Source organism: Botrytis deweyae, assembly GCF_014898535.1.
Source record: "Botrytis deweyae strain B1 chromosome Unknown BDEW_035, whole genome shotgun sequence".
In the NCBI taxonomy this organism is placed as follows: domain Eukaryota; kingdom Fungi; phylum Ascomycota; class Leotiomycetes; order Helotiales; family Sclerotiniaceae; genus Botrytis; species Botrytis deweyae.
This window is the reverse complement of record NW_024066242.1, coordinates 46,599-72,365: the sequence shown is the minus strand read 5'-3', so window position 1 is coordinate 72,365 and position 25,767 is coordinate 46,599. Positions and strand designations below refer to the sequence as shown.

The 25,767-nt window shown below is 39.7% G+C and overlaps 7 protein-coding genes across 7 annotated transcripts; 2 read left to right on the top strand and 5 right to left on the bottom strand.

Annotated features, from left to right (window-relative positions):
• Window positions 1–318: 318 nt before the first annotated feature.
• On the top strand, window positions 319–912 carry EAE98_010268 (uncharacterized protein; the record flags this gene model as incomplete). Its single annotated transcript, XM_038957889.1, has 1 exon — window positions 319–912. The coding sequence occupies one exon, from the start codon at window positions 319–321 to the stop codon at window positions 910–912; it is 594 nt and encodes a 197-aa protein (XP_038805681.1).
• A 2,933-nt stretch (window positions 913–3,845) lies between these two features.
• EAE98_010267 (uncharacterized protein) lies at window positions 3,846–5,374 on the bottom strand (the record flags this gene model as incomplete). The annotated part of the gene is made up of 2 exons (XM_038957888.1): window positions 3,846–4,187; window positions 4,247–5,374. The coding sequence occupies 2 exons, from the start codon at window positions 5,372–5,374 to the stop codon at window positions 3,846–3,848; spliced, it is 1,470 nt and encodes a 489-aa protein (XP_038805680.1).
• A 2,928-nt stretch (window positions 5,375–8,302) lies between these two features.
• On the top strand, window positions 8,303–9,530 carry EAE98_010266 (uncharacterized protein; the record flags this gene model as incomplete). Its single annotated transcript, XM_038957887.1, has 3 exons — window positions 8,303–8,417; window positions 8,732–8,844; window positions 9,432–9,530. 3 exons carry the CDS (start codon window positions 8,303–8,305, stop codon window positions 9,528–9,530), a joined length of 327 nt encoding a protein of 108 aa, XP_038805679.1.
• Window positions 9,531–11,087: 1,557 nt separating this feature from the next.
• EAE98_010265 (uncharacterized protein) lies at window positions 11,088–11,612 on the bottom strand (the record flags this gene model as incomplete). Its single annotated transcript, XM_038957886.1, has 1 exon — window positions 11,088–11,612. The coding sequence occupies one exon, from the start codon at window positions 11,610–11,612 to the stop codon at window positions 11,088–11,090; it is 525 nt and encodes a 174-aa protein (XP_038805678.1).
• Window positions 11,613–12,757: 1,145 nt separating this feature from the next.
• On the bottom strand, window positions 12,758–14,172 carry EAE98_010264 (uncharacterized protein; the record flags this gene model as incomplete). Its single annotated transcript, XM_038957885.1, has 2 exons — window positions 12,758–13,974; window positions 14,145–14,172. The coding sequence occupies 2 exons, from the start codon at window positions 14,170–14,172 to the stop codon at window positions 12,758–12,760; spliced, it is 1,245 nt and encodes a 414-aa protein (XP_038805677.1).
• Window positions 14,173–19,331: 5,159 nt separating this feature from the next.
• On the bottom strand, window positions 19,332–20,081 carry EAE98_010263 (uncharacterized protein; the record flags this gene model as incomplete). The annotated part of the gene is made up of 1 exon (XM_038957884.1): window positions 19,332–20,081. The coding sequence occupies one exon, from the start codon at window positions 20,079–20,081 to the stop codon at window positions 19,332–19,334; it is 750 nt and encodes a 249-aa protein (XP_038805676.1).
• Window positions 20,082–21,350: 1,269 nt separating this feature from the next.
• Window positions 21,351–24,675, bottom strand: EAE98_010262 (uncharacterized protein; the record flags this gene model as incomplete). Its single annotated transcript, XM_038957883.1, has 2 exons — window positions 21,351–22,280; window positions 22,327–24,675. The coding sequence occupies 2 exons, from the start codon at window positions 24,673–24,675 to the stop codon at window positions 21,351–21,353; spliced, it is 3,279 nt and encodes a 1,092-aa protein (XP_038805675.1).
• Window positions 24,676–25,767: the final 1,092 nt, after the last annotated feature.

The window sequence follows — 25,767 nt, the reverse complement described above, 5'->3', positions numbered from 1 at the left end:
AAGTATTAATATCAATATCAATATCAATCAATATCAATCAATATCAATAAAACCCTGGATCCAAATATATCTTCCACTTCCATTCATCTGTTTTTATCTTTCTTCCCATCATCCATCCTATCATAGACGTCCCCCGCCCATCAAAAATCCGTCAAATTCCTTTGTTGCTCGTCACAAAGCCTTACCGGTCGGGTCACTCTTCCACTCCAAGCATAACACAACACACACAACACGCACAGCACAACAAAATCACAAAACACACACAACCTCTTACCTCCCACTCTTACATTGTCCGCCTCCAACATACATGAGCCGATAATGTCTTCCTACTATCAACACTTCAACGCTCATCAACAGCATACGATTCCTTCCAATGCTCAAAATGGTTCGGTACACAATCGAAGGAACCGAAACGCCCGTCAACCCCCAAATTCCATTCAGCAAACCAAACAACATCAAAAGATGGCGAAACGTGAAGAGGAAGCCGCCCTGTTGATGACTTATCGTCGAACATTCGAGTACGCCCGATCGTTCGATTTAGAAGATGACGCCGAATTCTGTCCCAACCTCTTGACCGAAGAAGACATGGTATCAATCAATGGCGGTTCGGATCGTTCTTCTTTGGCAAGTGGCTCACCGACAAACTCACCTCCATCGACACAAGTCTCGATAAACTTATCTCCTGACACAAACTTTTCCTTAAACTCCAACTCTCATTCATTTGTTCAATCCGGCTTCAACGTTGCAGCACTCAAGATTCATCAACCTTCCGCTACACGCATTGGGAGAAACGCCATTCCCATCGTGAACCCAAATGACGGAGGATTAATGTCGAGCCCACCTACTTCGGTATCACCCGCCAGAATGCAACAACATCAACAATCAACCAGAGTGCCAGTTCGATTTTATTAGACCATTGACTGCTTCTGTTTTCACCCGTTAGCAAATTTGGTTTTCTTAACTTCGCTTCAATCTGTGTTTATGCATTCTTAATCAATCATCTTCCTTCTGGTGGGTTACCCCTCTCTTCGACATCGATCTTCCCGATGGATGACGGCACATGACAAATAACAACCTCAACGAATCCTCTTGTATATTCATCCGACACTTTCCCCTCTTCATATATTCCTTGAGATGGTTTAATGGGCGCTCTTACATCAAGATATCGATACCTTTGTTTAAATAAGGAGATGGTGTTTTCCCACTTTAATGCAGGTTTTTGATTTTGGAGCGTATATGCATATCTTTTGCGACGGTGTTTCTGGGATCAGCATTTTATTTAATGGGTGGGATACATGAAGCGGCGACTTCATATGGTCTACGAAAACAAAAAGATACATCTTTCAAAGTTACATAGAACGATTTCCTTTTTTCTTGTCAATCATGGAGAAAGGCATACCGGTGTTTGAATTTCGGTGGGTAACATGGGTCGGACACAAAGATTTCATCTCAATCTCTTTGATATTATGGATCCATGGTGTTGGTTGGGTGTGTTGAACAAAGTCGAGCGCGCTATCTCTCTGTATGGGTGAGCGTCACTTGTAGCTGGTGTTGGGTATTTTGGGCTTGTGTTTTTGGAGCGATTTTAAAGTACATGATGGATATATGCGGGTTTTTTTGCATATTTTTACATTGCGTTCTTGATGTAATTCGATCCAATGTCATTATCATATACTTTTGGCTGGGGCGAGGCGATTTTTGTGTGTACTTGGGATGATATCAAGAAACTTGGGTATTTCTAGGTCTTTGGATGGGAGATTAGGAGGTACAAATGTCATATTGTTGGCTTGTTCAAGCTTTAGGAAATTTATATTTTATATTTATCTATTATACGATGTTTAGTTTTGTATGTGTTTAGTATTTGTAAGATTGAGTAAGTATATATATTATAGTATAGTGAATATAGATTAGTATGTTATGTTGTATAGTTATAGATAGTATGATGATGAGTTTAGATGTAGATGTAGATGTAGATGTAGATGTAGATGTAGATGTAGATGTAGATGTAGATGTAGATGTAGATGTAGATGTAGATGTAGATGTAAATGTAAATATAAGAGTTTAGGCCCTGATTTATTGTATATTTAAATGAAAATATAGCAAAAACCTCTATCTCTTCAACTTTTGAATTATATAATATTTTCATAAATATAGAAATTAAATTATTAACATTAATATATATCATAATTAATTATCGAAATAATTTTTATCAAAAAAATAAATAGATTATTTTTTTTTTTTTTGAAGGGGGGGGGGGGGGGGGGGGGGGAAAGTATAGAATTTTAAAAGTTGGAATTTTTAAATTTTTTTTTAAAGAAATCGATTTTTTTTATATGGGAAAAGTGTTATCCCCTAGACTATCGATTTAAAACACCTTAAATAATTTGTATACAAATTTAATTATTAATAATTCAATAAATAATATTATAATAAAAAGCTTTTATATTAAATTTGAAATTTGAAATTTATTAAGAAAATAATAATAAATATATCAAATATATATCTATGTTTTTTTATTGAAAAATAATTATAAAAAGATTTTAAAAGATATTATTATAAACAGTTAATAATTATTATAAAAATCTTAGATTTCGATAATGAGAATTCTCAAATTTCTAATATTCTGATTAATTAATAGAGCGAGGTGTCCTCTGTTAGTAGTTTAGGGGATATATAATATAATAACTTTTGAAAACTTTCAATTTTGAAATTTTTTAATTATATATTTCTTTTTAAAAAAAAAATATGTTAGAAATGATTTGTTTATTTATTTTTTAAGATTATATATATAGTAATTTCTTATAGAACAGATTTTTTAATTAATTTTTGAATTATTGAATAGATTATAAGAGAAATAAATTTATAGTAACCGTATATAGCTATTCGTTAGTTTCAAAAATCATATTAAAAATAATCATTTTATTCTATTTATAATGATAAAAAAATAAATTATCAAAATTAGTATTATAATTAATTGAATGAAAATTCAAATATATATTTATTATATAATAAATAATCTTGAAAAAATTTATTTATATTATATTATATATATTCTTTTATTATTATCTCGTTTTATATAAATTATTTAAATGAATATAGAAGAAGAAAAAAGGTTCTTGGTTTTCGCTTGTTTTATTAGTATATTTTATCATTTTTGTTTTGTGTTTATTAATTTTATGTTTAAATTTAAATTATATGATTGATAGGGTTTTGAAAAAATGAACTCTTTAATTTTTGTTAAAGCTTTAGAGAATATAGATAAAATATATAATATGAGTTTCATTTATTATTATTATTAATAAAAGATAAGTAAGAAAATATATAGGTGAATTGTATGAGTTTTGGTGTGATTTTAGTGTTCGACGAATAGCTGTGCCCTAGTACTATATATACGAAAATGACTTTTTTGAAGGGATTTTATTACGAAATCAAATGATGTGCGATAAGCTGGGGTTTAAACTCTTATAATGTTTACGAAAATTAAATCGGGGTTTCAATTTTATTTTATTTAAATGGGAAAATGTAGATGTAGATGTATTTTCCTGTAATTTTTCTATCTAGATACATGTATACATACATATATACATACAGGATCCCACTTCACTTAAGTTCTGACCGCCCGATTAGGAGAGGATGGATGGATGGATGGGAGAAGGGATTATCGGGGTATTTATATATTAGCTATGTAGATTATATCCGCATCTGATTTTTGAGAAGAGGACGGGATGATTAATTTGTGGGAAGTGAGATTGGGAAGGGGTCGATGATTTGTTTTCCTGATTTTGGTTCGATGAATGAACATGGTACCCCTCTAAATGGATGTGCTAGCACATCCATCACACCTCTCAACGGGCCCTCGGTGTCAACTTGCACATCAGCGGGGGCTTTTCCCAGAAGGTGTATGAATTCTGAACGTCCCACGCCTGCGAATCCGGACAGAGCTCGAGGTCGAAGCGCCAGATGATGCGCGCGAGGATGACGCGCATCTCGTTGTAGGCGAGATTGCGGCCGATGCAGTTGCGGGGGCCGACGGAGAAGGGCTGCAGCACGTCACGCTTGTCGTGGAAGAAGGGCGATTCGGGATCGCTTTTCGCGGCCGGGAGCCAGCGCTCGGGAATGTAGCGTGAGGGCAGGTGGAAATTGAGAGGGGAATCGTAGGCGGCGGATTGGTGGACAGCTACCCTGGTCTTGGGGGATTGTTAGTGATTTTTTCGGGATGGATGATGGATGGTGCTTCTGATCTTACGTTGGGGGGGATCTCATAGCCTGAAATGTTGGTGGTCGCAGTGGTGACTCGTTGCAAGCCGGTTGCGACTGGGGGATACCTTCGAAGGGCCTCTTCAAGACAGGCTAACATGTACGGGAGATTTGCCGTCGCGTTTGCAAAAGTGATGTCCTCTTCGGATTGCATGACCGTTCGCACTTCATGCGTCAACTTTTGCATCGTCGCCGGGTTCTTCAGAAGGAGGTAGGTCACACCCGATAACAACGTGGCGGTTGTTTCGCTGCCGGCGATCACAAGAATACTGGAATTTGCGACTAGCTCTTCGTCACTGAGCCCATCTTTCTCCCCGCGATGGCGGAGCATGGAATCCATGAAGTCGACCAGGTCGGAGGGTGCAGGGTTCGCAAGCCTCTTCTGCACCACGGTTTTGCTGTAGTCCTGCTGTCGTTGGCGTGCGCTGGCCAAATCACTGGACATGAAAGGTTTGAGGAATTGGAAGAGCAGAGGATAGAGATCCCCGACTTTGACAAACTGGATGGCGCGCACGGATTCGAAAATGGTCGAGACCCAGAAGTGATACTGTGAGTTTTCCAGCCCGTCGAAAGACTGTCCAAAGGCAAGATCGCCAATCAGATCAAATGTGGTCAGGTTATACCACTTCACCATATCGACAGGCACCCGAGACGTTGCTTCGTGCTCCAATTTCGTCATCAGTTTCTCGACGTATTTGTTCAAAATCGGCTCTTGCGCTTGCAGTCCTTTCGCGGAAAAGGCATGAGACATTGATTTGCGGTATCGAGAGTGGTCTGCATCGTTTGCGTTAATGATATCCAGAGGGTTTGCAGCCGAGTGTTTGAACTTGGGCAGTTGCTTATGGCCGTGGCCGTAAATGTCCCGCCAGGCTTGGGCGGTGATGAAGGAAACCTCATCGGAAGAAAATCGAACAACCTCGCCATATTTGCGGTGGAGAGCTCGAAGCGCGCTATCTTGCTTCCCTCGAAGCAACGCGAGGTGACGAAATATGGGAAAAGCGATCCACAGTGTGGGGCCGGGGATGTGACTGAGAGGATGGTAGTACAGGACCCGGATGGTGGAAATCACAGTGTACAGAAGATAGAGGAATGCTGCGAAAGCAGCCACGGGCAACATTGTGATGCTCGGAAATCGTATGACAATTTAGGTAAACGAGGTAAAGGAAAGTTGACGTTGCAGATGCTTTCGCGGGTCTGGTCTCTGATATCTCGCACGGCTTTTATATATCTTCGACATCCCACTCGGAAGGGTCTTTGCCATGACAATTTTATCCATGGTATAAACTTTAAATTGGATGAATTGTCTCTTGAAGAAAGCTGCATCGACGCATTATGCAGCGACTGCACCTCGTCTACTTTCCGGCTTCCGGGCGTGTCTCCTATTCGTCTGTCCCTCGGCTGGATTCGAGTGGCCCAAAGTTAGATGGAATAATAAATAATAGGTGTGAGAAAAGAGGCTAAATACGTATTGAAGGGGGTGAAAAGCTTGATTGTATTTCCTATGAAAGATTGAAGCTATTTAAGGTGCTAGAAAGCTAAAAACCACGCTAGAGGGGGCTGTAGTATTCACTCTGGTATCTAGTCCATCCCAAAAAAGAACTATACGCCCCCGTATAGAACTATATAGAAAATCAAGTTATCCCCTGAAATTTAAGGCCAACTGCCTCGAAAATGGAACTAGCTTTCAAGCTAAGAACCGTAATACACCATCCACTCTTCAATTTCCTAGCATATTGAAGTCTGAATTGTCTTTCCTGTTGTATTGTATTGTATGCGATATTCCTGTCGAAACTGAAACTATGTGTGACGTACTAATCGAAGAACTTGAAGGGTAGGCGTAGAAAAGGTAACTATTCGAATTCGAAAGGAAACACTAAAATGACCTGGATATTCTATACCACGATAGGGTCCCCAGCTGACATTGAGTCACTACACAGTGCTCTAGAGCCTCTAAATAGCTCTAATAATGTCCTCAAAAACGTAAACTTAAAATGGTATCGTAGAGAGTGATTGTAGGTTGACTTGTAGTATAAATTGAAAGGTCGAATATCGTATTGTTGAAAGGAGGAAGGAGGTTCGAATAAGGATTCGAAAGATGATTCGAATAAGGTCTTCAAAAAGGGTGATTCAAAAGAGGTTCGAGAGATTTCGAAAAGTGATGCTATTCGGAGATTGAGAATGGAGAAATCGAAAAGAAGGGATTTCGAAAGGTATTGCAGCCTACAAACCATCAATAAAGACGTCGCAGAAAACTGTAATATATCGTATTGAAAAGGATGAAGCAATTCGTAGTATTTAAAGGGTATCTTTCATGCCTTATACTTGAAAGGAATCAAGAGGAGATTGGAAACCATATCCATTTTGTCCCTGCGTAGGTCACCAGAAAAGAGGCTAAATACGTATTGAAGGGGGTGAAAAGCTTGATTGTATTTCCTATGAAAGATTGAAGCTATTTAAGGTGCTAGAAAGCTAAAAACCACGCTAGAGGGGGCTGTAGTATTCACTCTGGTATCTGTGTGGTAGTATTTGATTAAGAAATTTGAACAGAGACAGAGATAGAGATAGAGGTAATGAAGAAGGAAAGGAAAGAAATCTTTTATTGATAATATATCGATACTACCTAGGTATTCAAAGTACTTATTATAGTGTACGTATAGTAGATGAGTATATCTAGGTAAGGAATAAAGGAAGAAAGGAAAGAAATCTAATTTCGACGATTTATATTTCATAAGGTATTATTTATAGATTATCTAGATATCTACGAGTACTGTGAGTATGAGTGGGAGTATGGATGAGTAGATTGATATCAGTATCTGTATCTATACGAAATACGAAAGTCGAAAGTCGAAAGTCGAAAGTCGATTGGTACTGTATTGAATGAAGTATGGTATTATTACCTATATTACCAGTACATTACATTCAATTACACATAAAACAATCATAGACAAGTCCGAGAATCGCAGTGTGAATGAATAAATGAAGGTTTGAAATCTCGGGCTTGAGACCTCGGCGTCGAATGTTTGGATGGTGGATGGTGGATAGCGGATGTATGGACTCTGCACTGGGTGGTGCATTATCAACGTGCATCACACACCATTCATACGTGTTGGAGGGACACGGAGTCTGCAGCCCCTGAATTACAAATGGAGGACGAGCATCGTAATTCTCGCCATACTTGTATTGCATGACTCGAGAATTCTTCATCAATATCGATATCGTACTCGACCTTAAAATCCAGACATCAGGAATCTATCGGTTAAGGTACGGATACTTATATATGTACCGAGGATAACCTTAATGAGATAGATGGGTTTGTGTGATTATGATCATGATGCTGATCTGAGTGCATATCGTGCATATCGTGCATACCGGTATTGTATAACTTTATATCTATCCGTACGAACAGAGTACCTAGGAACCTGTAAATCATTGACGTCATCATGTCCCACATCTTCCACTTCCCCACCACCAAGCTTCGAAATGCGAGAATGCACATGAAATGTCATGTCTAGGAGCAGGTTTTCTTCAATCGAGGATTGGATTTTGAGTTGGGATGATGAGAGGATGATGATGAGAGGATGATGATGAGAGGATGATGATGAGAGGATGATGGGAGAGACCAATGGAGGGGGAGAGATTACCTAGGTATGATGGTGAGGTATGAGGTAGAATGGTTTTGGGACTAGTGGATGGGATGGGGAGCTAGAGGGAGGGGGGATTATTATTGTGCTTGCTTCTTCTTTTCTTTCTTGTTGATGTTAATTTTTATATTTATATTTGATATTTTCAATTGAGATTTAGATTTGAGATTTGAGATTTGTTAGGAAGAACGATTAAATTGTAAGTTATTCAGCTGGGTGAGATGAATTGGTGTTTATACGTCTTTTTCGTTGGTTTCTTGATTGTGTAGTACAGGAAAAGAAGAAGAAGAAGAGAAGATCAGGAGAAGAAGAAGATGAAGAATCAATCAACTAATCCCTTTCAATTAGAAATAAAACATTCACATTCATATTCACATTCACCTCAATCAACAACAAACACAAAAATGTCTTTCATCCTCCGTCAATCCATTCGAGCTGCTCGTCCAGTCTCCATCGCTTTCCCCATCAAACGTACATTTGCCATCTCGAGCATGCGAGCTTTAAAAGAGAGCGATAGACGTGAGTTGTTTTCTTCTTTGAAGTATGATTTGGATGGAATCGTTTGGGAAATTGTATGCGGCATTACCTCTGCGATATTTTGGACCTCATATGTCCGGAGGGGTTGGGATGAAGTAATTGAGTACGAAATACGAGATACGAGATACGGGGGCTCTGGTGTATGGATTCTAGGATGGATTTGCTGTTCTTGAGTTCTTTTCACTTCTTGTTGCTCTTTTCTAAGGATAATACTCTTATGCACCTTTTCATCTCCGTCCGAAGTCATTGAATCGATTTAAAAATCAAGAGATACTAATTCGATGCATGAAATTTAGATGCCCCAGAAAAAGCTGCGGATTATGAACGTCATAAGCAAGATCAATTGGCCAAACAAAAGGAGGGAAAGAATCACTGGAAACCAGAATTGGCTAGTGATAGTGAAGAAGCTGTAGGTTATTCTTGGTCTCATACTTTATAAATTTTCCTGCGATTGTACAACTGGTCTTCAATATGTGTAAAGAGAAAGTAGCTCAAGAGAAGTCTCGCATGTATGGAAGCTGCACGGAATTCAATCTTCCCATCTGAAATTTTGGTTCAATCAATTGGTGTTCGGAAGGGTTGAGATAGAAAGACGATCTTGGCTACGAAATCAAGGGGTGTGAAGGATGAGAAAGAGAAAATGGTCTCGGAGGAAAAGATACTTGGGTGGAAATACACCGTATAGATTTTCTCTTTTGTCTAGTGAGTTGGAGACTTTGAGGAAATAGGGCCTGGGAGGAGAATTTGATTACTTTTGTGAGGGTGTGAGAAGGAGGGGTGGAGATAAGTAGGGGGAACCCCTCGAAAAGGGAGGGACTAGCAAGTGGGGATTGGGGGACTGAGTAGTTTCACCTACCTTACTTCCCTTCCTCAATCGTGAGATTTACTTTATCTTATTTATTGGCGTTTTCTTATTTCCTTTTCTTTTTATACTCAACTCTACGTCGTACAAAATAATTATAAGGAAAGACAGTTCACTAATACAATAACACACAGGTAGCAGCAGATCGCCACGAACATGATGATCATTCCGCAGAGGGAATCAAGGAATTACAAAAGGAGACTGCGGGACATGCCGAAGAGAAACATAAGTGAGATGGTCCTTTGTAATGAGCGAGCGAGTTCTTGAAATATTGTTTATGTGAGATGATTTTTTGTATTTTGGGAATGTTGGATTTTTGGTGAGTGGTTTGCTGATTGTTAAATTTTAGGAACGGAACGAGTCAGAATAGTGGGTTGTAGATTTGGGGATTTGGTGATTTGGGGTTGAGTAGGGTGTAAATTGAGGAGATACTGTTGAGATGAGGGGGGTGAAGTGTTCCTGGAGATTGGGAGGGGGGTGGGAAAGAAGAAAGGTAGGCATGGAAAATGGAGAAAATGGATTGAAGGAAAATGTATGATATGGGTTTAATGACAGTGCCTTTAACAATTAACATGGCTATCTACGATTATTATCTCTGAGTTCTTGGTATGAATGAATGGAATGCAATTGAAGAGAAGGTGTGGAGTGAACGATTGAGGATTGAGGATTCGCAATTTAGGGTTTGAGGTTTGAGGTTGGGGATTAGGAATTCAAAGCTGAAGTCCACGATTCTCGTCTCTTTGATATGATGTATAGGTAGATAGATGTATACACATATAGTACCTATATTTATATACCTACCTATCTATCAACTACAAATCGAATCTTACAAGTATAAGTTGAGAGAAAAGTAGCTTTCGATATCTGTATGATAGTGTGGATAGTATGGATATGAGGAGATGGATATCTGAATAGGTGAAAATAGATTGGATCTTTTTTTTTTTTTCAATACAAGGGAGGGAGAATTAAAAGAAGTTGTGATGGAATGGAAGGGGGAATTTTTGATTTTTGTCTTTTGTCTTTTGTTTTCTGAATTCTGGATTCTGGATTTGCGGTTAAGCGAGGGGTTGGGGGAGGGGAGAAGAGGAGTATAAGAGGAGTATAAGAGATAAAGAGAGTTAATTTGTAATATACTATTAACTCTAGCGGTATCCCCTAATAGTTTAGACCTTGCGAGAAATTTCATCATCTGGGGATTTGTGTTCTATAGGAGTGAGGAGTGGGAGTGAAGAGTGAAGAGTGATTTTTCTGTATCGGGTTAGGTATATAGCTTGATTAGGTAGGTCCACGGGTATGCAATAATGTATCATTCTGTACCTATATTCGGTTAATATATATCTAGGTATTGTAAGTAGGTAGGTATATATAGTCACGATTTTTTGATATTGAAATATTCTTGTTGAATTGATGAGAGCAAATGAGTTTTTGGGGGGGGTTATTTTTTGGTTATACTATATGTCTGGGTATGAGGGGTGGGAAGGGGGGGATATTGTGTGTAGTGTGTGTAGTGTGTAGTGTGTAGTGTTTATATGTCCTCGATGTATGGAACGCCGAAAACTCCAATAACTAGGTAGTACTCCAAAATTCTAATGCGTGGATGCGTTGATGTTTTGATACTCCAATCTCCATAGTTCTCAATTATTTTGTTGTTTTCGCTCGCTCTTCTATCGCACTTTGCTTGGGCTTCTGTAACCTTAACCTTATGCATCTTCAATCTACGATTTTGGTCGAGTGCATCTTGACGCAAGAATGGGTTGACTCCACAATCATCCCGCTTCACGTGTATATATCTATCGTTTTTTCGGATGCTCGTCCTGCTTATGCTTTGTAAGGTCCTCCTCTTTGGCAAAAGTTATGAACCTGCAGTGCAATCCTGGGCACATGAGAGGTGTCTTTTTCTTTGGTGGGTCCGTTCTGCCTGCAGATCCGGATCCGCTGGTGGAATTCGAAGAGCTTGCAATGACGTTGGGAGGTTTGGTAGGTTTGGGGGTAGCAGCATTAGTCGTGGGGGTTTTGGAGGATTTTGAAGAGCTGGCAGCGGGTGATTTTTTAGGTTCTGGATAGCTGCCAGGGGAAGGCTTGGGGAGACCCCGAGTACCATATGTAGGATGTATTCTAGAATTTCCAGTAGTAATGAAACGATCGGAAGGTTGCGAAGAGTTAGAAGCGGAAGCATTTGAAGGGCTAGCCTTGGGAGTTCCGGTCTTGGTAGAATCAGTGGCAGGTTTCTTTGATTCTCGGGTTCTAGAGGCACTGCGATCGCGCTTGGAGGAATCTCCGCTGGCCTTTGTGCTGGTATCCTCTCGAGATCTCATACTTATAGCTCTTGCTATATATAAGTTATTGGAAAGTCGATAGACGGATAAAGGTAGACGAGGTGGATATTTATAGATTTGAATCTGGAAATTGTGTTTGTATGAGAATGAGATTCTGTACTCAAAGTCGAGAGAATATGAGATGAGATGATTTATATAATGAAGTAAAGAACGATAGAAAAGGCACTGTTTAAATACATTTCCATCAACCCTTCTGATCAATCTCTTCATTCAAATTGTTCCACTATATTGGCGGTGGTGTGTAAAATTTTCATCGTATTAATCGTCATATTAATCAATCATATCCTCAGATTATCTTTACCTAGTTCAAAGTGGTCATCATCAGGACGTATGTAGTACAAGGGCCCTTTTGAAGACCAGTTCGCACGAGGTTATATGTTGTCTCATCTCAGAACGGTGAGTAGACCTGTAGGCCACGAGGAAATATTGAATTTTTAGGCAGCACAGAAAGAGGTGTTGGTTTTGTTTAAAACTCAGCACAATCTCACAAAAGAGGTGTTGGAGTTACGCACTCGCTTCTTCTCTTCACTCGGAGAGAAGATTAGTTCTTTTTGTAATTTAATATATGACCCTATTATTATCATTTCGTTCAATCACTGTTCTTCCTCGTAATATGCTATTATTGCGTGTAATAATTAATGTTTAATTTTTTGATATAAAAACTCACATTTTGATTGTTTAATATCCAATGAATCATTGTAACAATTTTCAAGATATGTAATTCGATATGTCAAGAGATATTCACAAGTCCATTTTTGTACTGTCCTGTTAGTCCGTATACCCACTAGTAGTATCTTTAGAAAGAAACCCAACGTTTTCGATTGATCTTATTGTTTGCTCGATTTGAGTAATTGAGATAAGATGTTGAGCAGACTTGTGAGGTATATACACAACGCATATAGGGCTAAAACGTATTGTAATTCTGTCTACCGCCTTCGTACGAAGGGGGCTCGAGGGGGGATGCTATTCTATACATTCTTTATCATCCCACATACGCACGGAGTGCATATGCGGGGTACAACGTAATATGTATGACCTCATGACACGTTTTATTCACGTGTTCCAACAGATAGTATAGTAATAATTTAATCCTCACAGTTTTCAGGTGTTGTTGTTTTTGCTAATTATTTATTATGTTCTGCCTGTTTTCTTTGATGCCGGACCGATCTCAAATGTTTGAGGTATGAATCGTGTCGATCGAATGGTTCCTCTCTACATTCATGGCCAAGCTCGCAATAGTATAACTTTGCCCTGCCCGTATGAATAGTGTCGTAATGCGATCGAAATCTGAATCTCTCAGAGTAGCTCTTGGTTTCACAGCCTTTTTCTGGGCATATGTAACGACCTTCCTTGTTCTGTGTGTATGGGTAGTCGGCCCTGGGTTCAGGTTCTGTTCCGCCGGTAGGATTTGAAGAGCTGGCAGTGGGAGGTTTGTCAGAATTCGAAGAGCTGGCAGTGTGAGGTTTGCCAGAATTCGAAGAGCTGGCAGTGGGAGGTTTGCCAGAATTCGAAGAGTTGGCAGTGGGAGGTTTGCCAGAATTCGAAGAGCTGGCAGTGGGAGGTTTGCCAGAATTCGAAGAGCTGGCAGTGGGAGGTTTGCCAGAATTCGAAGAGCTGGCAGTGGGAGGTTTGCCAGAATTCGAAGAGTTGGCAGTGGGAGGTTTGCCAGAATTCGAAGAGCTGGCAGTGGAAGGTTTCTTTGCTGGATCTCTAGTCCTAGAGGCGCTAGCAGACCGATTACGCTTGCCTTTTTCTCTGGCACTACTACGACCCTCCCTTCCTTGTACTCCCGCATTATCTGTTCTTGGTCTACTACCGCTTCCGCTTGAAGGTTGACTCGCGACTAGAGGAACACTTGGCTTGCGCTTTTGTGGTTCTTTCCCCCTCCTCAGATTGTCATAATCCGTTGCATCCTTAGATGCAGTTCCTCTGTCATTAGGAAGTTTTGGAGGACCATCTATTGATAAATTTGCCATTGCCGTTTCGGCCTTTTCATGGGCCTCTTTGCTGGCATCGTTGCGGTCCCTCTTAATTATAGCTCTTGCTACATTTTTGTCCCCATAATTCTCATAATCATATCTTGAAGCATTGGATTTTTTCATCACTTCTTCACTTGACCATTCTTTTCGCCCCTTACGTATATCTCTTGCAGCGTGTCTATCGGCGTAATCTTGTGCATTGTCAGATTCTGTGGCATATGCTTTGCGTTTCAATGTAGCGTCGTCCCACTCGAACCACAGTGAGCTATCAGTTACAGAAACTTTGGACATTGTGAATACTGTGGTATAAGTTGTTGGATAGTCGATAGACGGTTGAAGGTGAATAGTTGTGGATTTTGAATCTGGAAATTGTATTTGTATGAAAATGAGATTCTATGATAGAAATCGAGAGAAAATGAGATGGGTTGAATTATATAGGGAGCAATGAGCAATCGCAAAGATTATGTTTACGTACATTTCTAAAAATAGTATATTTTGACCTGCTCGATAAGTGGTCAAAATCAGGACATACGTAGTACAACGGCCCATTTGGCGTTCATTGCGTACGAAATTATAAACTGTCTATTTATAGAAGAGTGAGTAGACCTACTGATTACGATTTGGAGCCAACAAGTAACTGGAAACCATAAAAAGAGGATTGATTTTGTTCGAAGTCTGGATTTTGAAGGAGACGTTGGAGCAGGATTATGTACTCGCTTAATTGTCAAATTGAAGGATTTCTATAAGTTCAACGTTGAGGAATTTATATCGTTCTAAAGCTAAATGATAAGTATCTTGAGATACCAAATTTCCTTGCAATAATCTAAATTAATGATCAGAATAACTTAAGTATATTCGGAAACCTTAGAGTCTTTCAAGTCGAGAATCTTGAATAATTTCAATCCAATTCAATTCTATAAGTCTCGATAGAAAATTACGTAAATACTTCAATAAAATAGAGCCAATGTGGAGATTAGTAGACTTCAAATATGAGATACTCAATATCATAAAAACTCGATAAACTAAAATCCTACTTAACCGTATTTAGTCTAATATAAATGTTGGTTTGAGAGAGATACAGAAGACGTGGTTCCCACTATAAGTAGACCCCTAAATATCTATTTGTATTCAATCTAAGGAGCTAGCTAATAAGGAAAATAGTAGGCCTTATATAGGCACTACTGAAAGAGCTAGTTTCCTTTATTTTCACTTAAATACCTTTAATACAGTTGTTATTGTATTGAAGTCATTTTCTTGAAGTGAATTCTCTTATCTATACAATAAACACCTCACCCTACAAACTAAATCAATTTGTAAACAAATTTTTTTTATAAAAAACTTCAATAAATTGTTATCAAATAAACAATTAATATTTTACTTTCAAATTGAAAATTTTATTAATAATTAATAATAGAAAAAAATTAAAATCAATTTTTTTTCTAATTTTCAATTTCGAAAAATAATTCACATACTTTAGATATATAAATAATTAAAAAAAATAAAAAAAATATCGGATTTCAATAAGTCCGACTAGAAAGATCAGCAATATGCTAGGCTAAATACGGTTAAGTAGGATCTCAGTTTATCGAGTTTTTACGGTAGGAAGATGTAGAGAAGTCTTTCGTCTTCTAAAAAGAAATTTCATGCCCCTTGACTCGAATGATCGATAACACGAGTTCTTTAGCAACCTTTGATACCGAATTTTCGAAACATAGAAAGTTGTTGAACTATTGAGAAGTACGAGTGTTCTCTAGCTCTCTAATTAATTGAGAGCTGTATGGAATTGAGTGTATAGTAGTATTATTCAGTTATATTCTCAAGAGTTTTGGTTACCACCGTACTTTATTTTTGCACTACAGATAAACTTGATTATACCGAACTGAAATTTTCGATTAATCAAATCCGGTATATCCATGATTTCGGTATAAAAAATGGTAGTTCAAGTTTCATAATCAAAATTTATATCCGATTTCAGTTCCAAACCCTAATATTTTCGAAAAATATTATATGATTATAGTTAATCAAGCTTACTTATCTAAAATTCAGTTTATTCAGTCAAATCTTTTACCAAAATTTATATTGGATTCATGAAAAAAGTGTTCGGTATATTAATTTTGTTCAAAAATCCGGTATTCTTATATAAAAAGTGGTCAAATCAAGAAATTATTCCGGTATATTCAAGATTCCGGTATATCCCAGTCCGGTATAGCCAAGTTTTTCTGTACTCCAACAGAGGATTGATGAGGACATAGTCTATACGTAGGAGAAAAAACGGGCCGGAATTCTCTCTACACGTTGTTTTGGTGAGGGTGCACGTACCATTGCGTAGTGGTCAATTCCGGCCTGTTTTTTCTCCTACGTATAGATAGTACATAAATGGAGGCGCGTAAAAGAATCATGTCGTAGCTGACCCTGCTCCTGTCTACTACCCGCTATCTTAACTAGCGCACGCCAAGTTCGTTTTTGCGTTTCTGACATCATTCGTGGAACGCGGCTTCATTTCTGTCTAACTGTATATGTGCGAGTCGAAGGGACAAAAAATGAGTCACTGAAATGTAAGAGTTCTGGAACCTACTTACCGCACCCCTGTAACAAATGTGACAAAATCCCCGCAAAAAGTGAGTTTTTTTTATATAAACTAATAAATCTAATATTTAATTGAAACCTTTATATTTATCTTTGAAAAAAATAATAAACAATTGTAATTAAAATATAAAAAATTGATTAAAATATTTTTCATCATTTTTGTTGATTAATTATTCAGAATTGAAATCGAAATTTTTCTAAAATTCTAACATATAACATTTTTCCTATATAAAATAAGCGAATTTTCATAAAAATTCAAAGTTTTCAACTTTAATTACTTTAAATCCTATTTAAAAAAAATATTCTATTCGTTTTTCTATTAAATTTGATTAATTAAATAATATTTTCTAAAAAAAATTAATTTTATCTTTTCTTATAATAAATAAACTAGGGTATAAAAAGTTGAATAATCCCATATTTTAGTTGGAAAAGTATTACATGTATAGTAAGTAGATTCCAGAACTCTTATGTTTTATTTCTTCTAAGTCATCACATATAGTTCTTCTTCGCTGTCAAAGTTCTTATTTCTTAATGTCGTAGTTGTTTCGATAGCTTTTTCTTTACTATCCATATAGACGAAATACATTCCATGATGACTTGACGCCTGATCACTCGGCATTGTCATCGATTGATCCATCGAATTACTGATCGTTATACCTAGGGAGTGAAAATTAGATGTACATCAGTTTCCTAAATAGACGGCTGTAACTCCAATGAATGTTGAGTTAAGACGAAGCCATCACCAAAAATGGGGAATTCTTAGCTCGGAAATGCTTAATTGTATTACTAGACTATGTGATTCACTCACTGATAATTACAGCTAAAAGGGATAGGACTTGGGATGAAGTACACAAGCAGATTTTGTCTTTTATAAAGAGCCCTTCTTGTCCTGTCTCCTTTTCTCAATAGTAAAAGGATTGAAGGCCAAGCAAGAGCAGGTGTTTCATAGGGCTATTTCTACAGTGCATACAATTGGAAAACAGTCCAATTTAACTTAGCTTTGACAAATAATGCTATCGATTTTCAGCTGCTGATTCTTTGTAGCAAGTACGACTCTCACCGGAGAGATTTTCTACCATATGCTGCTTTGCGTTGATACAAATTGAATGTCGGTGGAATGTGTTGTTGCTACTTAATCACTGTCCATTCGCTGGTTGTCGTTGCTTGTCATGATTTTATGGTTCTACAGATATTATCTTGAAAATAAGTGTCCCAAAACACATGTTCTTTAACCCTGGATATGACAGTGCTGAACTGGAAGTAAGTTGTGCCATATCATTGTGTTGTTGGCAACTATGTCAATAGCTCTAGTGGTCACAAAGACACGACACAGCGTTAAGAAGGCAGAGCTTCCCGCCGTTCTTTTTACTCTGTTGGCTCCTACGCGACTCCAATAAGCAGCTGCTAGGCCTCTATGATTAGGTATCTTCAGATGTGGACTGCTGCATGTACATCTTGGCGTCTGAGGTGGCAAACCCTATTGTGAGGACCGTATACCTGTTTTCTCAAGCGTTGATTGGTTTATTATGAATGCGACGACCACTTAAATAGAGATCTATGTTCTGTTTAAGTGAGGGGAAGCAGAGATATTCACTCCTGTGAAAAATTGCACATGTGAATGACTGCAACTAGCACCCACTGGATTCGGAAGCAGAGTGAATCAGATCGAAAAGAGAAGAAAGAGGCACCAGAAGTCTGTAAAAAAGCAAACCTTATTCCGAAAAAAATTCTGCATACGTGTCACTGGAAACTGAGCAGGCGCCTTCCATATGGTCTACGATGAGAGATGGAGAAACATCTCTTAGATTCCAGACTGTACATTTGGAATGTCCACCAATCACTCAATACTCATCTGAAGAATAAAATAAATTATGATATTCTCAGCTGATCAGTAAATTGTGATTATTCATCGCCGAATACTTTTCTATATCGCCTGTCACTTATATGTTCGCATTGTCGCTCATCTTGCCACCACTTTCATTGTCGTCAGATGATCTATCGACTTCCATTCTTATACATGCAAATATGCAGATATTGCTTTGGTCAACGTTTAACTATATTCGCCACGCAGAAAGAAGGGCGTTTCACAAACCCTGGATCATCTTAATGCTCTTCAAAGATGCCATAAATATGCTAGACCTTCTTGACAGTGTCTCGAAGCGGGGTTTGGAGTAGTAGCTCATAAAATATTCACTTAGCACCCAGATTGGATACTTAGCCCAATACAATCATCCATACGATTGAAGGACTTGTACTGTGGTCATAAGACGTACAACGAATAGCTGAATAGTGGTGGATATTTTCAAAAGTGGTATGAGGGTAGGGCTCCTTATAAGAGCCGAAGTAGCCCAAGCTAGATTCTGCGTGCTAAATAACGCACCAAGAAGAGTATATTAGTTGTGATCAACTGTTTTCTACACAACGTGTTCTTCCTCCGAAAAATAGCACCAAAGAGTTCGCTTGAGTTGGTGTCAGATGTTTGAGTGCAATTTCGTCAGCGTCTTCATTGGCCGTCTCATCTTGTTTCCACCGTCTTTCAACATCTCTCACTGTCGGATTCTAGTAAATTTTCTATTTCTATGATCTTGAACCCGAATATCAAATATTAATATACAGGATATTTGTACTTCAGTATTTTATCAATACAGTTAACAGCACTGCATATACCAGCCCCTTGCGAGGCTTTATGGGTTGCTTCTGGACTATGATCCCATCTCGATACCCACTACAACGAGCTTTTATAAAGAGGAGTTTGGAAAATCAGAAGAGGTAGCCTGGATTGCTAGTCTACGGAAAGATAAGGATTGAGTTCAATAGTAGTGAATGTATTTACGAGCAGAGCTCTTGAGTGAACAAAAAAGGAGAAGAATAGGAATCCGCTCACTTGAGAAGGCCGAGTGAATCATTTCCATTATTGACAACTTTTGTCCTGGTCACTAATTTGTGATATCTACTGTTTTCCCACGAAAAGGCACCAAAAGCAATGGAAAGAATTGGGCTTGCCCCTACTCTGTAGCACACTACCCAGAGCTATTTCTACAGATTGAAGTTACTTAGAAAGAAAGCCTCATATATTGTACACCTCATTCTAAATCTCCGAATTCCATAATCTCACACTCACTTCACAACCCCTCTACCAAGCACAAACCTCCCCCGTCGCCGCATCCAAGAAACTCCCCGACTGTTCCTTCTTCACCCCATCAAAAAGCCCCACCAACTGCTCAATACAATCCTCAAACGCCGTAGGCGCCTCTCCCATCCCCACTCCCCTCGCCGCCTCATTCCCCATATCCGTCTTGACCCACCCCGGATTGAACACCACACTCGTCACCTCCGGTACTTCAAACGAAAGCTTCCTCACCATATAATTAACCGCCGCTTTACTCATCCCATAAGAAGCAAACGGAACCCGAACCTCCTCACACGCAGCAATCGAACCCAACAACGAAGAAATAGTAAAGAACCGCGGATTCTCAGAAGCGAGAAGAAGCGGATGGAATGCTTGGAATAGTAATACAGGTGCAATAGTATTAACACCGATATGTCTCCTAATCGATTCTGGCGAGGATTCCAAAACCGGGACGATGGCGTCGGATTCCATCATTCCAGCGTTGGAGATGAGGACATCGAGTTTGGTGATTCCGTGTGTGGATTTCAGCTCGGAGACAGCGGTCAGGGGGTCGGTTTCGGAAGTGGAATCGATTTTTATGGGTATGATTTTGCTGTTTTGGCCGAGGGGGATGGAGGAGAAGATGGGGAGGGAGGAGGAGAGAGTGCGCACGGCGGCGATGACGATGGTGTTTGGGCGGGAAGCCAGCGTAGTGAGGAGACCTTTGCCGATTCCGCGGTTGGCACCGGTGATGAGGTAGGTGGTTTCGGACATGCTGAGAAGAATGATGTGATGAAGTGTGGGACTGGGATGATAGAATCGATCGAAGCTTGACTGAAAAGCTCTCTCGCTTGAAAATAAAAATAAAAAACAAAATCATCCATTCCGTCCATCCATCCTCCTTATACCAAAATCTCACGAGATGAACCCAACACTTCCCCACTGTTGTATCCACCCATTTATATCGATCACAAATCCCGATGATTTCACATCACGAAAATATATCCGAAAATCCGAAAATAACATAAGTGACTACGAGGTAGAAAAGCTTCAAACGACGCCCTGTACACGGAGGCAAACGGATATCATATACCGGTAGAACCAGCTCAATTCCTTCACGTGAAAAAATATTCCTGGATTGGGCCATCAGCCTCGAGAATCGCCACTACCTAGGTATGTAAGGTTATTTATTCATGTCAAGTAAATAATTTAAGTAAACTTTCCTCTTTCCCCTCTTACCATTTACTATTCATTAAGCAGCCCTTTCCAATCTCGAGTGTTCAATTGAAAATAACAGAGATACACACTACCCCCACCTCGAGCCCACCTCACAAATCTAGCACGCGAGCACGCTTAACAATACCACATCAGGATACAGCCCCTTTTTATCACATACCTACTCTGTGGTATGACAGGATTCGGCTATAGCATGAATACATGAGTTCGCCCAATTTAATATTTCCATCGGAATCCGCAGCTGTTTGCTTACTTTCTTATCGAAATGCGTGTAGGTTAGATTGTTTTGAGCACATAATTGAACCATCACGACGAAGTCCACAAAAAGTATAACAGACAGTTAGAAGGAAAGAAAACAAACTATGGATTCAATATCATAGTCACTCATATATATACTCACAATACTCTATAAAGAACATCCGATAAAATCCGATGAATTATCTATATTTTAACAGTATAAAGAATGAAGACTAAATAACAATAGCATTTTCGCATACATCAAGTACAAATCTACCTTGGAACAATTCAATTCAATTCATCCTCGTTGTCAAAAAAACCTGTTGTACCATTCATTCATTCATTCATGTAGACAATATTTGCATCTTCCCCATCCAAAGCCTCCAACCGGTCGCATATAAACATTGTTCCTTTCCATTTGCCTTTCCATTTCCCTTTCCCGCATCGAGCTACCCAACTATATAACCAACGCCTGCTCTAAATACATCTCCATTGAGTCGAGCCCCTCCCATGACGCCAAAATTTGTAAACCATGACTCCATTGCTGAAAGTAGCCAATTGTCGTAGGTATCAAGCAGCGCCTTGACGACGGTAAAAGATCATAACAGTTCGATAGCTTTGTGTATCAGCAAAAGTTTTGCCTGGTATCACTCTACTATCATTGAACTCGTGCCAATTATCGGTCCATCTGTTATTCGGATCTATCCTACGGACCAGCGCCCAATAGTGCCCAGATTCCGTCGATCCGCTGTGTTGTACCGCGGCATAACAATCGTATAAGAATGGTGGTTTCTGATGCGGAAGAACTCGATCCGAATATCCGTCTTTCTGTGATAGCCATGTGTACTCTGCCATATCAAGAACCAATGGAAAGTTTACTTGAACATTTAAGCGATTACCCTGTATTTCGCCAGCCATTTGAGCTACCTTGAAAGGAAAGACGAGGTAGTCCGGGAGACTAGAAAAGAGCTGCCTCTGGAGTTTGGTGCGCGAGTGTGTGACACCACATCCATCGCAATCCAATCCCGTTCTCTCTTCAGTCAGGCAATACGTCCGAAGCAGAGAGTGCAAATTTTGATTTAGCCCTCCATTCGGATCAACCCCTAGATATATTATAGGAGATAACATATCGGAGGTGACGCTAGTGTCCTTACAAGTCTCACAAACTATCTCATACATCTTTTGATTACAGACAAGTTTTGCTAGGGGCGAATTCAACGTTTCAAGGGCCCTTTCGTATCCTTCGCGACAGTTTTGAGTTCTTGGCAATTCACTTTTCTCCTTTGAAGAAAAACTTGAGACATCACCTAAAAGTCCAGTCTTGTCGCGATGGATATTTTGTTCGTCCATGATAACATCAAAAAGCCAAGCTAAAAACTCGTTGGCATCATGCTGTCTAGCAGTTCCAAAAGTTGTATCGGGTCTATGATGGTCACCATTGCGAGACTGATCAAGGCCTATGTAACCTTCATGGCCAACAGCAGTTGCATGGACGTATTGCTACAAATTGTTAGCCGATGGAATTCGTAGATTATAAAAAGCTTACTTGAAACATTCTTGGAACAATCTCGTCGTACTTCCCACACCACATATGCTGTAGCAAGCTGCGCAGAGCCCGGGTCATCAACAGCCTCGGGGGGCTATCTTCGCCTGGTTTTTTCGGGACTTCCGGAATACAAGGATATTGGAATTTAATAAACATGTTTCTTATTCCTGGCGAGGAACCAAGAGCCTGGACAATGGCGTTCATGTAACAGAGACCACCCGTGATGTTTCTTAAACCACAGAGACCAGGGTCTATTACGGGTGGAGCGCTGGAATTTCCTCCTGTCATGGCATAATTCTTGTAAGGTGTCTGTTCGAAAATGCCATTAGATCTCTGTCTTGGAAGAGCCGGTGGCGGACGAGTTGGTGGGGCTGAAATTTTTGATCCATCATAGAGAGGCAATGACCTTGGCATTGATGGCGAGGCCATGGATTGCTTGATTGATGGAAGCTCTGGGTATCTCCTCATGAAGTCCTCGGTAGTTCTGGCATAATATGATTCGTCCATGGCAGAATCCTGAGCAGGTGATTCATCGTCGGAATTTTGTTTTAAAGCTTGATCCCATTTTTCTTCCTCTGCTGCTGATAAAGTTCGTAATCTAGGTGTTGTTCTCTTTGCGACTAAACCTCTTCGAGCTATAGAAACTCGACCCAAACCTTGATGGTCATGTTTCTTGTTTCTGACCAGAGATTTATTGCCAGGCATTTCGCTCTTTAATACATTCGGCCCAAAGAGGTCTATCCAAGAGTCTAGACCACCAACAAGTAGCATTGGTCGTCGCTTCAATCGATGATCGTAAGCATGATCGTAGATAATTTTACTAAATTGTTGCAAATGATTAAGAGGTTCGCCTGGAACATGTTCCGTGTTTATTGGCATCGACGATTGATCGTAATAGACTATCAAGTCAAATGTATGCCTCTGATCGTACAACCTTTGTTCCGGTTCAGGAGATAGAACAATTCCCTCCCCAAGATCTTCTGCGGACATGTCTTTTCGTAGAGCTATAGGTTCAATGCAAATGATCGATGAGGCCATGATGTGCCCCTCATTGAATTCTTCTCTGCTTCTAATATCCACGATCAAGACACTCAAGGTTTTGGAGCCCATTTTGAGAAAACCATGAAGCTGCTCGGCAGTAATAGTTGTAGCGTTGGGTATTGATGGCTTGTCAATCCGGGGTTCAGGCTCAGGATGACCATGGTCAAATGTGTAATTATTGACCTCAGAGTTAGAGAAATAATCAGTTGCATCGTCAACTACGATTCGATTGCGAGAGACTTTTGCGACTGAGCTAGAAGGCTCTCTTTTTCCGTTAAAGTAGGAAGACCCTCGAGATAACAGTGGCGGTTGACTGTTAGTCGAAACCACGTCTGTACTACGGGCTGGACTATAGATTGCATCCGGCATTCTCGGCATCACGGGAACACTAGTATCCATGTCAAGGATGGGTTTTTCTGTCTTGAGAGTTGCTGGGCTCATTGGCATTTCTCTTGGGCCGAGAGGCCGCAATATACTCGCATTTTGCTTGTACTGCGATGCCGAATTGATTGGCTTTTGGTCTATTTTGATTTCATCTGGAATAGTAATTTGTTGAGTCCTAATTCTAGGATCTTGAGTAGGGGTTGTAGTATTTTGACTCCTCAAACGTGCGAATCTTGCGGCCAAGTCGCTCTCGGATGAGCTGGGCAGACTGGATGATACGCCATTTGCTGTTTGTATAGAATTGCCATGAAGCCCTTGTGGTTTCGGTTGTATCACTGGCTTTTGACGGGGTTCAATCTTTTTATTGGTTGGGTTGCTATTGACATCGGATATGGTTGGCTTGAATGCAATGTTATTGGCATTTCCAGGAACAGATTGTCCATTGTACGGAAGTAAACTAGATGGGCTGACTCCGGTTCTTGTGTTATCCTCCTTGATTATTTTCTTGACTTCCTCGAATTTATGATGTTGTACATTGAGCCGTTTCTGCAAGCCAGCGTATAATCGAGTATAATCCGACCTACTCCTTAGATCTGGATAATGCGGACTCTGGGGAATATATTCCACGGCTATTGTAAAGGCTATGATGTACTGTTGAAGAGCCAAGTCCAGGCGTTTAAAGTCTAGGTATGTTTCCGCATGTTTCGCGGCTTCTTCGCCAGCTTCCAGCAACTTCCGTAACGAGGACTGTCTATCGACAAGTGGTTTCGCATTCACCAGATCGTCTAGATGCGGTAGTATTCGACTACTGGCATTCAAAGTGCCAGTACCATTAACGCCATCTTTCTTTGTGTTGTTGATTGGCCCAGTTCCATTGATTGAGGTAGTTCGCAGGTGGGGGCCACCGATGGCCGCTGGACTCATGGTTATAGATTTTCAAAATGCCGCTGGAGCATTCTGTTCTATGATGGAGGAGCTGGGCGTCGAATTAAATTAAATCGTACTCTTTTAAGTTTTGGGTGGTTGAAAGGGAGACGGGAAATGACAAGAAATGTTCTGGGACCCGATATACGTGAACGGGGGATGTTCAAAGAAAGTCGAATGAAAGGAGATCAAAGAATAAATCGATGTGAAGACCGAGATGCGATTATCGAGTCGGGAAAAGGTATTGTCGTTACTTGTTGTCTTTATTGTTGCTTTGCGCCACATGCATTCTTCGAAGGCTTGAATTCCTTATGCATCAAGTATGGAGGAGATCCGTGGACTTTCGACCAGAGGATGGTTGTATACCGGTGGGAGAGTATAATCTTTATCGATAGTGGGCGGTGAGTGGGATTTGTTACTAAGTATAGTCCGTTTAGGAATGGATGTGGACAGCCCGAGGTGGTAGTAGGTAGGTAAGTTGAGTTGGAGAATGATGAGTGCCGGTATTTCAACACCTTACGGATTATGGGATTGAAGAGGACTTTCAACCATGAAGCTCTCTTGATATCTTCTTTCATAGACGCATAGAATATGAATAATGAACAATGTCTCTACGCGATGCCAAGACAGAGAGAGTATCCATGGATGTGTATGCAGTCATTAATATAGCACGAATCACCTGTATACCGACCGGTACCTTGAACTGTCGAACGGTGATTTGAATGATGTCTACTACTACTATGTACTAGGTCGGTATTCAATACTAGGTAGGTCCTAGGTTTCCCTAGTATGTGTGTGTGTGTTTGCCGCATGGAAATTAGATCATATTCAACGTAAACCTATCAATCTACACTAAATTCACCCTCATGATGCTCAGCACGTGCCATAAAATGCCCATAGTAATCACTTCTCATACATACAAGAGCATTCTAGCTTCATTAGTCATTTGTTTTAGAGCCACCCCCACCCCCATTGATTCAATCGTCACATTCACCAGCTTCGCATAACATCAACTTTACAATCAACAATCAACCTACCTAGTACCTCAATACTCCGTACAAACATCCTCTTTACTGCAAACCCCTACCTACA